Source organism: Eptatretus burgeri, chromosome 1 (assembly GCF_056783735.1).
Source record: "Eptatretus burgeri isolate ZD-2024b chromosome 1, Ebu_testis_v1, whole genome shotgun sequence".
Lineage (NCBI taxonomy): Eukaryota > Metazoa > Chordata > Myxini > Myxiniformes > Myxinidae > Eptatretus > Eptatretus burgeri.
In genome coordinates this window covers 47251655-47268177 of record NC_140961.1, presented here as the reverse complement: position 1 = coordinate 47268177, position 16523 = coordinate 47251655, and the positions used below count along the sequence as shown (strand labels likewise).

At 44.6% G+C, this 16523-nt stretch overlaps 1 protein-coding gene across 5 annotated transcripts in view; it reads left to right on the top strand.

Annotated features, from left to right (window-relative positions):
- Positions 1–16523, top strand: part of CEP162 (centrosomal protein 162) — a 138472-nt gene that overhangs the window by 26490 nt on the left and 95459 nt on the right. For all 5 annotated transcript variants that reach the window (XM_085882647.1, XM_085882664.1, XM_085882655.1 and 2 more), the window contains 3 exons: positions 362–438; positions 7731–7864; positions 8242–8272. In XM_085882647.1, coding sequence (XP_085738773.1) covers positions 362–438; positions 7731–7864; positions 8242–8272 — 242 coding nt within the window. The remainder of the gene's footprint in view (positions 1–361; positions 439–7730; positions 7865–8241; positions 8273–16523) is intronic.

Here is a 16523-nt window from a genome sequence, read left to right as displayed (position 1 = left end):
ACTAATCAGCCTGGTGAAAGTATGCGCTGTACCAAGTGCCGTTGTAGTTCTCTCTATTTCTTTATCTCAGCTTCTCCATTGCTTCTTTGTTCAACTGTATTGCTTTTTTGTTGAGTTCTTATTTGAGCCTCATATTTATATATGTATGAGTGATGGAGTGAAAAATAGAGTTAAACCTATCCCAGTGTAAATCATACAGGCATTAAAAAGTTCAACTCGTGCCAATGATTTGGCATTGTCTGTGCAAAATGTCAGGTTTTACCTGTTACTAATCCTTGTAGACTGATGGGATCGCATTTTGGCAAATGACTTACTGTTACAGAAATTACATACATGATAAGCTTTCTGTTGTGACTTACAGTGAACCAGGAGAAGAGTTCGGAGAAAAGAAAGTGCACCGTATGAAAGAAGGTGTTTCACGAACACCACGTGCATCAGGTACTGAAATAAATGAGATTATTTGATTCTCTAAAATCCAAAATAATGAGGAAAAAAAACGTTTCCTAATAATTACTTGTAAAAGGCTCTGGATGGCAGGATAGCCGAGATGTTGGCACACTCACCTCTGAGCTATCTAGCCTAGGTTTGAATCTCGACCCGACGATAAACTGTCACCCTGGTGTTTTGCACACAGGGCAAGGCATCAATGTGTGCACCGTCCATTGGATGAACTTTCGCTGGAGGACCCATCTGTCAACACTGGTCGCTGGTGGATGTTAAAGATCCCACGGTGTCTTTCACGACGATGTGTCAACATGACAAATCTTCCCATGAAATGTCGGCGAGTTATCACTGGCACCCTGGACAAATTACCAATTCCTGATAGTCAAACATCAGGCTAGCCAGTTCCAGAAAGACTTGGGTCAGAACAATCCCTCTCCCCCACTCCCGACTGACCCCACAGGGTTGGAATAATCTGGGAAATTTAAGAGGAAGAAGGGCTTGTATTTATCTGTGTTGCAACCTGCCAAATCTTCCTAAAAGCGTTAATTAAAACTGATTGATGTAAAAATCTAACGATAAGATAAGGTGGTTTACTTTTAATTCCCACAAGCTTCCATCGTGGTTATCATTTTAAGGTTATTATGTTTATCGGCATTTGGGTTGACAGGATGGCCTAGAAGTACGCACACTCGCCTATAAGCCATCGAGCCTGGGTTTGAATCTCAGTTCAGCCATAATGTCATCCTGGTGTTTCACAGGTAAAGTGATTCATCAATGTGTGTGCCGTGTTAAAGATCCCACGGTGTCTTTCATGAAAAATAGGCGAGCTCTCACCGGCATTCTGAACAAATTACAAATTCCTTCCCTAACATTAGTCGAATGTCAGACCTGACCAACCGGTTCATGAAAGACTCTGGCCAAGCTTCCCCCGGCCAACCCCATAAGAACGTGGGATATTTGTGGCCATTAAAGAAAGAAGAAGAATGTTTATCCGCATTTCACTTATCCTCACTCCCTTAGGCTGTTTTCTATCTGCTATCATGTTCTACCATCCCTGGGAGGGAGCACAACTATCACGAATGCCCTTGAGGTTACAATAAAGGACACATCTCTGCCATATATGCCTTTCTCCCTTCCATTCTTCTTTGTGAGAATGTAAAGAAAAGTTGGGGAGCACTGAACGTACACAGTTACTTGTATAATCGCAACCTGTTATTGAACAATAGCATTAGTTTTTGGGGTTTTTTCCGAACCTTTTGTCACCTTCACAAAGGACAAATGCACAATCATTAGACTTGTCAGGGTCAGGTATGGAGCATGCGCCAGAGCAGCGTGTCGCTGCATCCACTTTCCGCCGGTACTCCAGGGGCCTCCTTCTGGCCATCCCCTCGGCAGATGCCTGGCCCATCCCCATCTCCTTGAGATGCCGATCAACCTGCTGCAACCACGAGGCACGTGGTCGGCCCATTGGCCTCCTCCACTCAGGAGACTCCCTCGCTGAGAGAATCTGGTGAGCAGGATCAGCATCATGAAAACGAGCCACATGTCCATACAGCCGCAGCTGATGCTCACAGACTATGCAGGTAACATATCTCATTTGAGTCTCTCTCAGCAACCTCTCGTTGGACACAAAGTCCGACCAGCGATAGCCAAGGATTCTCCGAAGAGACCTGGTACCAAAGGAATTAAGTCTCCATCTCAGATCCTTGGTCAGAGTCCAAGTCTCGCATCCAGAGAGCAAGACTGGAAGCACCAAGGACCAGAAGACTCGGACTTTTGTCCTCCCGCTCAGGTACCGGCAGCTCCGCATCCTATTATCCAGTGAATACATGACTCCCCAGGCCCGACCCAGACGTCTATAGACCTCTGACTCACAGCCAGCAGAGGCATGAATATTACTGCCAAGGTAACTGAATCTCTCCACGACCTCAACATGCTCACCATAAACAGGCACAGATAGGACAGCAGCATCCAAGATGCCATTGAAAGCCTGGACCTTAGTTTTGACCCAGGAAACCCATAATCCCAGCGGCTCCGACTCCTCATTCAGCACCTCGAGGGCCCCCAAAAGGATATCTAAAGTCTCCGTAAAGATGACTGCATCATCTGCGAAATCAAGGTAAGACATCTTGACATTCCTAAACGATGCACTGCAGCTTGATCTCTCCGACATCCTCCCTAGAATCCAGTCCATACAAGTGCTGAAAAGTGTGGGGGCCAGTACACAACCCCTGACGAACTCCAGTAACAACTGGAAATAAGTCAGAGATGGTACCACGACATCTCACAGCACTCTCAGTACCAGAGTAGAGTTCAGACATCAGATCGATCAGTTTTGGTGGTACCCCACGAAGACCGAGAATCCTCCAGAGGGCATCCCGATTCAGCCCCTGCCGAAACTCTCGTCTGCATTCGGCGAGGACCCGAAGAGCAAGGATACGGTCAATCGTTGACCTCTTTGGTGTAAAGCCTGACTGCTCTTGGACTTGTGTGGTACGGAAACAAGCCAAAGCTCAAAGATATTTCATCTTGTTTGGATCTTTAGCAAATTGTCTGATATTAAACTCCAAAGCAATATTTTAATTGTGGGATCATAAGTAGGACCTTCTTCTGGAGCACACATAAGGCCTGTTATCTAGTCTCAATGCACTTGTATATGGATTGCCAAGATCTCTTGGTGTTGTATTTCCAACAACATTATATCCCAAACATTATGAGGAGGACCCAAAGCTACCAGCACTCTAAACACTGAACAAATTACAAATTGAACAGGTTTTACATTTCCTTACATTGTACATTTCCTCAATCCAACAATCGATGAGAATCATTCCTTGGTTTTGACAATGTTCGAGCATCCACCCTTATTTTATGGCCTAATGACTGATTAAATGACAAATCACCCAATTTCACGATTCAAACCAATAATATTATCTGCTTTTCATTATATGGAGAAAAAGTCGAGGAATTGATGTTTGTATGAAAGTATGTTCATTTTGTTATTGATCCGGTTTTGTAACAGAGTTGGTTGAGTTTTACCCAATTAGCCCTACCGAACCCAACACTCTTACTCGCAGGTTCCTGTGTTCCCTTCCCACTTCTCTCTCCCTCTTTTTCTCTTTGTTCATTTGTTCCCTTGCTTATTGTGTCCAATTATTGTGCAGCCACACTGCCCCATTGTTAGTTTGTTGCTTTATTATTATTTTTACCCTACATCACCTCGCTCTTCCATGAGCCTCGGTCTTGTAAAACACAATAAAGTCAAAAATATTTTTGGAAACTTTCCTATTTTCATGCTATTTTTCTTGGTATCCAAAAACGACATTTCTTTGGACAAAAAACTAATACTTATGCAACTTATTTCTGCACCAATAACACTGAACAACAAATTTCAAATTTTTTTTTTTTACTGGAGATGTGTAAAGTGATTAAGACTAATTTGGGTACGCTGATTTCAAAAATCATAACCGTTTTGCTGTATCACGTCAGGATTTTCAGGAACAGAAATATTCCCATTGCCTAGAAGTCAGGATTTCAATGAAATTTTACATATGTCTTTAACATGTCTATTTCGTACAATTGTTGTTAACTTGTGTTATATTTCTTTCTTTCAGATAAAGATGAGTAGGCGTTCCTGTACCAATCATCCTGACAACTTCTGTTATGTCTGTGGTCGGTATACCAAAAAAGATCAACAGCGAAGTATATCTACAGCAGTAAAAATGAAGGCCGCCTACTTTCACTACTTCGGGTGTAAGGTGGGGGACCAAGAACAGAGCTGGGCACCACACATCTGCTGCACAAGCTGTCACACAACCTTGACTCAGTGGTTGGTGGGCAAGCGCGCGAGCATGCCATTTGCGGTGCCCATGATATGGCGTGAGCCGCAGAATCATCATGATGATTGTTATTTCTGCTGCACAAGCATCGCCGGCTTCAACAAGAAGACCAAAGGTCACATCAAGTACGCTGACTGCGTCTCTGCTCGTAAACCTGTGCCTCATGATGACGAGAACCCCGTTCCAACACCTCCAGCTGATCAGAACATAGCTGTAAGCAGTGGTGAAGAGGATGGTGATGATGAACCTTTTGAACCCGACACTCAAGAATCACACCTTCTGAACCAGGGAGACTTAAATGATCTTGTAAGAGATCTCTCGCTGTCAAAGGCGAAGGCAGAGCTGCTTGGATCAAGGCTGCAGCAGTGGAATCTACTTTAACCTAACACCAAGATATCCTTGTTCAGAGCACGTCACAGAGACATGGCTGAGTTCTTTGAGATGGAAGACATGATGACATTCTGCAGTGACATCAACGGTCTGTTGAAAGAACTTGGGTGTGATCACGATCCTGCAGACTGGCGCCTCTTCATCGACTCGGGGAAGAACAGCTTGAAGGCTGTTTTGCTCCACAATGGCAACGAGAAACCATCAGTCCCACTGGCTCATGCGTTCGGCATGACAGAGACCTATGAGACTATGCGGCAGCTGCTTGATTCCATCAAGTACAATGACTTCAACTGGCACATCTGCGGAGACTTGAAAGTGGTGGCGCTGTTGTTAGGGCTGCAGTCAGGCTACACGAAATACATGTGCTTCCTTTGTCTCTGGGATAGCAGAGACGACAAGAATCACTGGACGAAGAAAGATTCGGAAGAGCGAAAAGAGCATGTACCTGGTCGACACAACGTGAAGCATGTCGCCCTTATCGACCCAGCCAAGGTTTTCCTTCCACCACTCCACATAAAGCTCGGCTTGATGAAAAGTTTTCTACGGGCAATGGATCTGAATGGGCGTGGGTTTTTATACCTCAAGGAAAAGTTTGGCAACACCTTGTCGGAGGCCAAGATCAAGGCTGGTGTCTTTGTTGGACCGCAAATCCGACAGATTATGAAGGACGAAACTTTTCCGACAACTCTAAACCCCAAAGAGCTGGCAGCGTGGAGGAGCTTCAAAGCTGTGACGGACAACTTCTTGGGGAACGAGCGCGCGGACAACTATGAAGAAATAGTGCAGCAGCTGCTGGAGTCCTTCAGGAAACTTGGCTCCAGGATGTCCCTGAAAATCCATTTCCTACACCAGCACCTGAACTTCTTCCCTGACAACTTGGGAGCAGTCTCGGACGAGCATGGCGAGCGATTCCACCAAGAGATTTCACTCATGGAGACGCGTTACCAAGGGCGGCACAACCCGAACATGATGGGCGATTTCTGCTGGTTCCTGCATCGTGAAACTGACACAGAGCAGCACAAACGCAAAGCCAAATGCCTAAAGCATTTTTAATTACATTCTAGTGGAGTTTTTCTGTAATTTCTATAATTTTGAAGCATTCATGATGAAATAAATGAATAAATGAATTTTTGTAAATTTCATTGAAATCCTGACTTCTAGGCAATGGGAATATTTCTGTTACTGAAAATCCTGACGTGATACAGCAAAACGGTTATGATTTTTGAAATCAGCGTACCCAAATTAGTCTAAATCACTTTACACATCTCCAGTAAAAAATTTTTGTTGTTCAGTGTAATGCTCTTGTATTTTGTTCATAAACATCGCAGTGGCCTTTCAGCGAGAATTGTTTTTTTTTCCTGAAAGCAACTGATTTTCACGACAAAACGGTTGCTCGTCTTTCTTGCTGGCAATAATTTATTTTCATCATGTTTATACCAGTAACTTAATTCGATAACATTATGATAATTTAATCAGTGGGGCAGATAACAGCAATTTTTGAGAGGAATCATGCAAATGATGATACAAGCATCAAATTTGGCACATTTGTTCTCCAGGGGATTCTAATCAAATCTGCCTGATTGGCCATTTGAAAATCCAAATTTTGAAAAAAAAACAAAAAATAACTTCAAAAAAGTCAAGATCACGAATCGATGTTGGATGCTGGCTGAGATTGGTGAATGTTTCAGAAACATCATCAAAGACGTTCCAAGTCTGCCAAGCAGTTTTCTTCTCTTTACCGCAGAAGGCAGACACGACGTCGCATCCAGTGAACGCATGGAAGTATGGGATCCCTCTAGCTTTCTCAGGCCCTATTGCAGAAACTACCTCATGGACTGGAATCCATTGTGCCTTGGCTCCTTGGCCAAAGGCAATCCACATGTTCTCAAGACCTAGTTCCTGTAAGGTTGGCAGTACAAATATTGCTATGACTAGTACGTCCGTGTCATTAGCTTTAATGATAATGAACTTGCTACCATCTGTCGTTGCATCCCTGGTGTGTACAAATATTCGAGTGTCAGCTTCTTCATGACAACATGGAGACACAGCATCCAGTGACATCCTTGTGTTGCTAATGGCATCTTCTCCTTTTGTGACAATGACTGTGCTTGTCGTTTGTGCTTCACACATCTTTTCCGCAAGGAAGTGAAACAGCTCAGTCTTGTTGCTGTCGTCTCGAAGAAAGCTTCTCCAGTTACTTGGAGTCTTACTGGTTCCTGTCACTTCTGATTCCTTGCCCCCTTTTCGACCTTGCCTCGGACTTCAGACTTGACTTATTGTACACATCAAACACTACGTCCACCCTCTCGTACCTGGCACCATAGGATTACACCTTTGGGAAGATGTCTTCTTTAGCATAGTCATCAAATATCTTTGAAGTGTGTGGAGGTTGGGCATTGATAAGTGCTGAGCCATCAATGATGACTGCATCTCCCCTTGGTTCTCTGTCTGTGATGTTCACTTGCGCTTCAAGAATTTCAGCCAGCTGTGACTTCAAATTTTATTTTATTTTATTTTTTTCAAAATTTGGATTTTCAAATGGCCAATCGGGCAGATTTGATCAGAAAGCCCTGCAGAACAGAAATGCCAAATTTGATGATTGTATCATAATTTGCACGATTTTTCAGCTATCTACTACACAAAATGAATCTGTTGATTGGTTCTCAAGTTGATGCTTTATCAGATTGAGCAACCAAATTACTTTTCCGTGTAAACTTAAGCTCACCAGCAAGTTGGCTGTTGCCCGCATGGGATTCTAAACGGGGTCGGGATGGAGGCGGAAAAAATGCAAATGGTGTCTTCTGTCATCGAGCCAGCAAGCTGGGAGCAACAATTTACATTTATTGCCACATCTGATGCAATTTAAATACTCCATTTGAAATGGTTTGTTCGATATACAGTACGTTGCTTTTTGATGCCTAGGGTCCGTAATAAAAATTTGTATTTGTGTCAAAGCCAGTAAGCAATTGCAAATTAATAGTAGGATAAATGGAGGTTCATTGCTTAACAAAAGATTGAAACGTTGTTATTTCTGTTCCACCACCTCCAAAATATACGAAGATGAGGAAAGCCTGGACAAAGTGGATCACGGTCGCCTTCGAGGTGGGCCTGACGAGCCGGGCTCAGTGTCTTCGGAAAGGACCATCTCACAGCAAGAGCACCCTGAACCAACAATGGTCGAAGGTGCACTGAAGGTGAGGTTTCCTGTCACAGATTGAGACATGCCAGACTTCTATCCTTAAATTCTCAGAGTTCCACTTTTTTGGTCATGCCAATTTCTTCCCGACCAGCTCTATTTAGCACAAGTTCTATGTGAATGATCAGAAAAAAGAAATTGTTGTTGCATTTGCACACAAGTAGAAATATTGAATTATTTAAGGGAGGGGGGAGGTTGTTAAATTCCCTCTGTTTGTCAGTAATTAACATGCTGTTCATTTTAAAAAACAGACAATTGGTGTTTTATTTCAATAATTTGCAATACACGATGGCTTCGAACGCGATTGTAACTTTGGTGCTTGCCCCGTAAACTTCAGGTATTGCACAACAATAGAAGCGCTTCATTTTCTTCCAGAACGCATGCAACACAAGCCTGCTGGGGGAAGGTAAATGACCTCACGTGATTTGCTGATGATGAAAACCGAAACGTGTGCTCTCAGGAGGTGCCATATGTCTTTGCACTTTGTATTTCACTCCACTCCTGAGTTTTTCTCATGCGATGGCTGCGTTAAAGTTAGGGAGAGGTGAAATGCTGATAAACATTTTTCTTCTTTCTTTAACGGCCACAATTGTTCCCAAGTTCTTGTTGGGATGGCCGGGGGAGGTTTTTGGCTGAAGTCTTTCATGATAGAAGACTGGCGGAGGTTATGTTTTATGTGGTCCTTTCGGATCAGATCACAGAATGACCTCATGAGTGAACTTTGAGCACAACTCTCCTGGACCTCTCTTCTATTTGCTTATTTGCACACTGATCTAACAGGTAATTCATGATGTGATGGAAGCTGAAAAGAGAGTAAAGTGCTGAGTTCATAATGTATGATGAATTTTTCTCTCACACTCTCACTATCTCTCACTATCTTTGAAATCTCACACTCTCACAATGTCTCTCCAAAAGGACTGTCGGGAACCCCCCCCCCCACCCCCATCTACTTTCTCAACAATGCTCTTGAAGAAGTCCTTTCATTCAAGCTTCTGGGTCTCACTATCTGCCATGATCTTTCCTGGGAAAGCCACATTTCCAGGCTGGCCTCCAAAGCCAGTCGCCGCCGAGTGGGCATCCTCCATTGTGCATAGTCCTTCCTTGCCACACCTGAGCTCCTGACCACGGACAAATCTTTCATCCACAGCTTGATGGAGTACTGCTCTCCCCTCTGGGCTGGTACTCCCACCTCTCACCTTTCTTGGCTTAATGCTGTGGAAACCAAGGCATTTGGGATCATTTGTATCTCCTGCGATGAGGCTGAGTCTTTGAGTCTCTCACTCTCTCTCACTCTCTCTCACTCTCTCACCACAGGCAGATCAGTGGTCTTTCTGTCTTATATCGTCTCCTCTCCGGCTTCGCCTCCCCACCCCCCACCACGATCCCCCCCCCCCCATATTTCCATAGGGCGCTCAGGGTCCGCCAGCAACCCCCTCCTGGTAAAACTACCAAAATCAAGAATCACGAGTCACCTTCACTCTATCATTCCTCTTTTCTCCAACCTTTGGAGCAAACTCCCACACTCTCTTCAATCCCACTCATCCCTCCAGGCCTTCAAAACAGTTGTTCACCACCATCTCTTATCTTCCACCATCCAAAACCATGATCTTTTCTACCCCCGTTAATCCATCCCAAACCCACCTCCTTCAAATTCTCTGCTTTCCTTCCTGAAAGTCCCTGTAGTGTCCATCCTGTTTACCCTGTGTGCTCTGACCCATCCCTCTCCCTTCCACAGATCTCCTCATGTCTCTGTTCCCCGCTGTTTTGTGCTTCCCTCTCCTGCCCCTCATGTCTCCTGCTCCCCTTGTTGTACATTCTGTGTATTAGCTCTTATACGAGCCTCGACATTGTATATAAATGAATAAATTTAATTTACCAGCAGCTGTGAGTTTGATTAAAAATCGTTTCTGTGGCATGAACTGAATTTAGCTTTCATATCTTTTTTATGTCATATTTTATGTCATATATGATATTTCATATCATAAAATATTCATATTTTAAGATCATTGGCATCTCCCGCAATGAAGCTGAGTCTTTGGGCCTCTCACTCAATCACCGCAGGTTGGTCGGTGGTCTTTCTGTCTTCTACCGACTCCTCTCCAGCCTTGCCCCCCCTGCTCTCTCTGCGATTTGTCCCAACCACATTTCCACAGGGCGCTCAAGGTCCGCCAACAACCCCCTTCTGGTAAAACTACCAAAATCACGAATCACTGCTCATCTTCACTCTTTCATTCCTCTTTTTCCCGCCTTTGGAATAAACTTCCTCACTCTATTCTTTCCCATTCTTCCCTTCAGGCTTTCAAAACAGCTGTTCACCACCACCTCTTATCTTCCCCCATCCAAATCCTCGATCTTTTCTACCCCCGATAATCCACCCAAGCCCACTTCCTTCAATTCTCCTGCTTTCCTTCCTGAAAGTCCCTTTAATGTCCATCTTCCCCTCGCCATGTTCCCCATCCCATCCCCATCCCTCTCCCTTCCACAGTTCACCTGTGTCTGTTCCCCAATGTTTTGTCCCTTCCACTCCCGCCCCTCTTGTCTCATGCCTCCTTGCTGTGAGTTGTGTGTTAGCTCTCATACGAGCCTCGACCAAGGTATAAAAAAAAAAAAAAAAAAAAAAAAAAATATCCAGTACTTATAGAAAGACAACACCCCCTTTTCAAATTTTCACCTTTTGATGCTTTTCAGCCTGGAGTTAAATTGCATTAAATCGGACTTTTTACACTTTTATTTACACATTGTAACCCACAGCTTCCAAGTGAAAGACAAATTCTACAAATTTCAGAAAATTTATTAAAAATACAAAACTGGAACATCTTGATTGGATAGGTGTCCACCCCCCCCCCTCCACCCCCCGAGTTAATACATGGTATAAGCACCTTTGACAGCAATTACAGCTGTGAGTCTGTTGGGAATGGTCTCTACCAACTTTGAACATCTTGATTTGGAAATATTTGCCTATTCGTATGCACAAAACTGTTCAAGCTCATTCAAGTTGGGTGGGGAGCTTTGATGCACAGCAATGTTCAAGGCATGCTGCAGATTTTCGATTGGATTTCGGTCGGTGCTCTGACTGGGCCACTCAAGGACATTTATCTTTTTGTTCCTTCGCCACTCCACTGTAGCTTTGTCTGTGTGTTTCGGGTTGGCGTGCTGGAAGGTGAACCCCCCTCCCATTTTCAGCTTTCCTGCAGAGGGCAGCAGGTTTTCCTTGAGGATTTTTTTCTGTATTTTGCTCCATCCATTTTCCCTTCTATCCTGACAAGTGCCCCACTCCCTGCTGATGAGAAACATTCCCATAATATAATGCTGCCACCACCATGCTTCACAGTAGGTATGGTGTTCTTTCGGTGATGTTTGGGGCAAAGGGTGGAGGAGCTCCTTGTGAGCCAACGCCAACCATATCTAGTGCCCAACTGTATCTGCGGACATCCTCCTGCAGTTGGGTTACTTCTTATTAGGAGGTTGGTGGCAGGATTTGCACTCAGGCCACCGTAAAACCCTTCATTCTGCAAAACATTCTTGAAGCATAAAAATATCTGAAAATCCACTCGGTGGGAGTACCTCCTGTGCAGCTTCCCTTCGCAGGGCAGCTCACCAGATGATGGGATTGAGGCAAAGTCTTCGGGACCCCCAATCTTTGATGATAGGAGGGAAACCATGGGGTAACATTCCCGGGTCAGATTGCGGGAGAGTGTGTCGGAGTGGTGCTGAGGTTCGTCCACCAGACGGCGGTCTCCTTGGGTTAACCTGAGGTGGTCCCTTCGGGTGAATGCCTGGAATGTCCTATTCCTAATAGATGATGATCACCTGTCGCTGTCATCATCTGAGCTCGTGTTTGGACATCAGTATTGCAGCACTCTCTGAGGTTCGGAGACCGGATTGTGGTGAGATCATGGTGGGTGATTACACTTACTCTTGGTCTGATAGCTCTGATGGTTACCATTCCCAAGGAGTTGCTGTAGCCATTTCCAATAAGCTGACTCCAATGATAATTGTGAAAACACCGGTCAATGAGTGTATTATGAGACTAAGGATTCGTCACTCCTTGGGTGTCATTTCCCTGGTCTCTGTATATGCTCCGACTGAGGCGAGTGATCTCACCGTAAAGGATGCATTCTATGCCATGCTCGAGTCTGTGGTTGATCAGTGCCCCAGACGAGATACACTTCTCGTCTTGGAGGATTTCAATGCATTGACTGCAACTGATAGGGACGGTTATGAGACCTGTGTTGGTCCCCATGGGTCTGGAACTCTGAACCAGAATAGCACTAAGTTCCTTGACTTTACAAGAAGTCATGGACTTAGGGTGGCTGGTTCATGGTTTCAGTATGCACAGGCTCATCGCTGGACTTGGTATTCCAACGCTGGCGGTGTGGCAAAGGAGATTGACGATGTGCTCTTTGATGGTCACTGGAGGAAGATCCAAAACTGCAGGGTCAACTGGAGTGCTCAGTTCCTCAATACTGACCACAGGTTTGTTGTAGCAACTCTGAAGTTTCAGCTTAAATCCAGGAGAATGGTACCATCCCAGCCGAGGCTGGATGCTGGCAAGATCAATGACGAGAGGGTTGCTGAGGAGCTTGTGAACAGGCTGAGTGGAGATTTGGGGGCGGGGGTGTCTTGGTGCTTTGCCGGATCCCGAAGAGTTGTGGAGTGCCTTCAAGACCACAGTCCTTAATGTTGCCGGTAGATGTCTTGGAACTCACCGTCGGGCGATGAAGAATTTTGTCTCAAGGGACACTGGATACCATTGATCAGAGTCACAGGGTCAGGCTGAATGGCAGAACTGAGCTGTTCAGGGAGCTGAGGCGTAAAACTGTACGTGCACTCATGGTGGACAAGGAGGCCTATGTGTGAGGAATCTGTGAGGGGGAAGAGCACCACCTTTGGTCAAGTGATTCTCCTCCTGCTTTCAGGGGAATTCACGCATTGCGTTCCTCCAAGCCCGTCCCTCGGTGTACTACAGTTAGAGCAGAGATTGGTGGGCTCTTGAAAGAGGAGTCCGAAGTGAAGGCCCACGAGGCCGGCTTTGCCTGGGACACAGGCATCATCCCAACTGACTGGAAGAGGGGCCTTGTTGTCCCTCTCTGGAAAGGGATGGGTGATCGTGAAGACTACAACAACTACCGAGGGGTGACGCTGCTCTCAGTGCCAGGCAAGGTCTTTGTTCGGATAATTATTTATAGGGTTCGCCACCATCTGCTTGAGCTCCAGCATTCAGAGCAGTCAGGCTTTACACCAAAGAAGTCAACGATTGACCGTATCCTTGCTCTTCGGGTCCTCACTGAATGCAGATGAGAGTTGTGGCAGAGGCTGCTTGCAGCCGATGCTGATCTCTGTAAAGCGTTTGACTCAGTGCATCGAGATTTCCACTGGAGGATTTTTGGTCTTCATCGGGTGCTACCAAAACTGATCAATCTGATGTCTGAACTATAGTCTGGTACTGAGAGTGCTGTGAGATGTGGTAATACCATCGCTGACTTATTTCGAGTTGTTACTGGAGTTCATCAGGGGTGTGTACTGGCCCCCACCTTTTTCAAAACTTGTATGGACTGGATTCTGGGGAGGATGTCGGAGAGATCAAGCTGCGGTGCATGGTTTGGGAATGTCAAGATCTCTGACCTTGATTTTGCAGATAATTATAATTCAGTCATCTTTGTGGAGCTTCTTGATATCCTTTTGGGGGCCCTCGAGGTGCTGAAGGAGTAGTTGGAGCTGCTGGTATTACGGGTTTCCTGGGTCAAAACGAAGATCCAGGCTTTCAATGACATCTTGGATGCTGCTGTCCTGTCTGTACCTGTTTGTGGCGAGGATGTTGAGGTCACGGAGAGATTCATTTACCTTGGCAGTGATATTCATGTCTCTGCTGGTTGTGAGCCAGAGGTCAATAGACGTCTGCGTCGGGCCTGGGGAGTCATGGATTCACTGTATCATGGGGTTTGGCGCTGCCGGTACCTGTGCGGGAGGACGAAAGTACGAGTCTTCTGGTCCTTGGTCCTTCCAGTCTTGCTCTAGGAATGTGAGACTTGGACTCTGACCAGGGATCTGAGACAGAGACTTGATTCCTTTGGTACCACTTCTCTTTGGAGAAACCTTGGTCATCGCTAGTTGGACTTTGTGCCCAAGAGAGACTCAAATGAGATTTGTTACCTGCACAGTCCATGAGCATCAGCTGCGGCTGTATGGACATGTGGCTCGTTTTCCTGACGTGGCTCCTGCTCACCTTCTTTCTGCACTCCTTTCTGCACTCCTGTGCATCCCAAACTTGTGGAGTGCTTGGGAAATTTTAGTCACATGCACACAGTGAAGTCTTTGCCATTAAAGGCAAGTAGCTTTTTCAAAGTTGCCATTGGCCTCTTGATGGCCTCTCTGATCTGTCTCCTCTTTTCTTGGTCATCCGGTTTTGAGGGTTCGCCTGATCTATGCAGGGTATTGGTGGTGCCATATGCCTTCCACTTCTTAATGATTGTCTTGACTGTGCTACAAGGGATGATCAAGGCCTTAGAAATAAAAAAATGTACTCATCCCCTAATCTGTGCCTTGCCACAACTTTATCCCAGAGGTCTTTTGAAAGCTCCTTAATTGGTGCTCATGGTTGAGGCTTTGCTGTGAAATCTACCACCCACCAGAGGAAACCTACAGGAACAGCTGATTTTATTCTGAAATAATCAATTCAACACAGGTGGAGGTCAGTTAACTTGGTCTGTAATTTTGACCACTGAGGTGAAGGAGGTTATGTTTTCACCCCTTTCTGTCTGTCTGTTACTTGCAAAATCGAAGGTTTTTTCCAAGTATATTGGTTCGTCGATTTTAATATTCAGTCTGTCTGTCTGTCTCTCTGTCTGTCTCTCTGTCTGTCTCTCTGTCTGTCTGTCTGTCGCCTACAGGTCACAATTTTAAACCAATCTCCATGAAACTTCACCACATGGTAGAGTTTGTTTTCAGGAAGAATATTGTTTTTAAGGTCAAAAGGTCAACATAAGCCAAAGGTCAACAACTAAGGCGGTGTTTCTAAAATCCTCACTTTTCATCCGATTGACTTGGAATTTGAAGAGGAGTTGCATATTTGGTCACTGAATTAAACCAGCCAATTATTTTTGAGGCCAAATTTGGATTTATGGGTTTTGCAAGTATCGTGCTCTGCACCACGTCTTCTTGTTTGGCTATTTGTTTGTTTGTGTGCAGGATATCTCAAAAAGTTGTGGACGAATCGGGATGAAATTATTTTGTGGACAGGTTCGGAGTGTGACAAGAAGGAACTGATTAGATTTTGGTAAAGACCCGGATCCAGATCTGACTAATAGAATTGTTTAATTGATTCTTCACCATTGAGAGATAGGACCAAAAAGGGTATATAGCAGGATGTCTCAAAAAGTTGGGGACGGATTCGGACAAAACTTGGTGGACATGTTGGGTGCGTGGCAAGTATGAATTGATTCGATTTTGATGAAGATCCGAATCCGGATCTGGATACGACAATTGTTTAATTTTTCAAGTGATTCTGCACCATTGAGAGATCAGGCTAAACTATTATATAGCACGATATGTCAAAAAGTTGTGGACGGATTCGGACTAAACTTGGTAGACACGTTGGGTGTGTGACAAGAAAGAATTGATTCAATTTTGGTGAAGATCCGAATCCGGATCCGGATCTGATAATTTTTTCAGTGATTCGTCACCATTGAGAGATATGGCGAAACCAATATATAGCACGATATCTCAAAAAGTTGTGGACGTATTCGGATGAAACTTGGTGGGCACGTTGGGTGTGGGGCAAGGACGAATTGTTCGATTTTGGTGAAGATCCGGATCTGGATACAAGAATTATTTAATTTTTTTTTAAGTGATTCTTCACCATTGAGAGAAAGGGCCAAAAATGATATATAGCATGATATTTCAAAAATATATTGGGCATGATATGTTCTCGTGGATCAGGCATTGCGTGGCGGAGGTACGCGCTTTACCGAGTGCCCTTCTAGTTTACAATTGCGATTATCAGGGGGGTGGACACTTATCCAACCAAAAAATTCTAGTTTTGTAGTTTTTAATTCATTTTCTGAATTTTGTAGAATTTCTTTTTCACTTGGAATTTGTGGGTTATGATGTGTAAATACAGTTATGATGGTAAAAGTCTGATTTAATCCAAATTGATTCCAGGCTATAACACAACAAAAAGTGAAAAATTTTGAAAGGGGGTGTAGACTTTCTGTAGGCACTGTAGGTATTTACTTTCTTCTCTGTTACATAGTTTGTGGGTCGTCCATGCCTACCAGTGGTTCCCTAGTTTTCTTATCCAGGCGCTACCAGGTGAGTGCCCAGGGGTATTGCCCCTATTTGTAACTGTTTATATTGACTTCCAACACCGAAGGTGGAAGTGGGTTATGTTTTCACCCCTGCTTGTTTGTCTGTCTGTGAGTAAGATATCTTAAAAGGCGATGGACATATTTGGACGAAACTTGGTTGACAGGTTGGTTGTGTGACAGGGATGAATTGATTCGATTTTGGTGAAGATCCGGATCTGGATACGATCATTTTTAATTTTTCAAAATGCTTCTTTACCGTTGAGAGATAGGACCAAAAACGATATATTGCATGGTATTTCAAACCGTTGAGGATGGATTCGGAAGAAACTTGGTGAATGGGTTGGGAAGGTA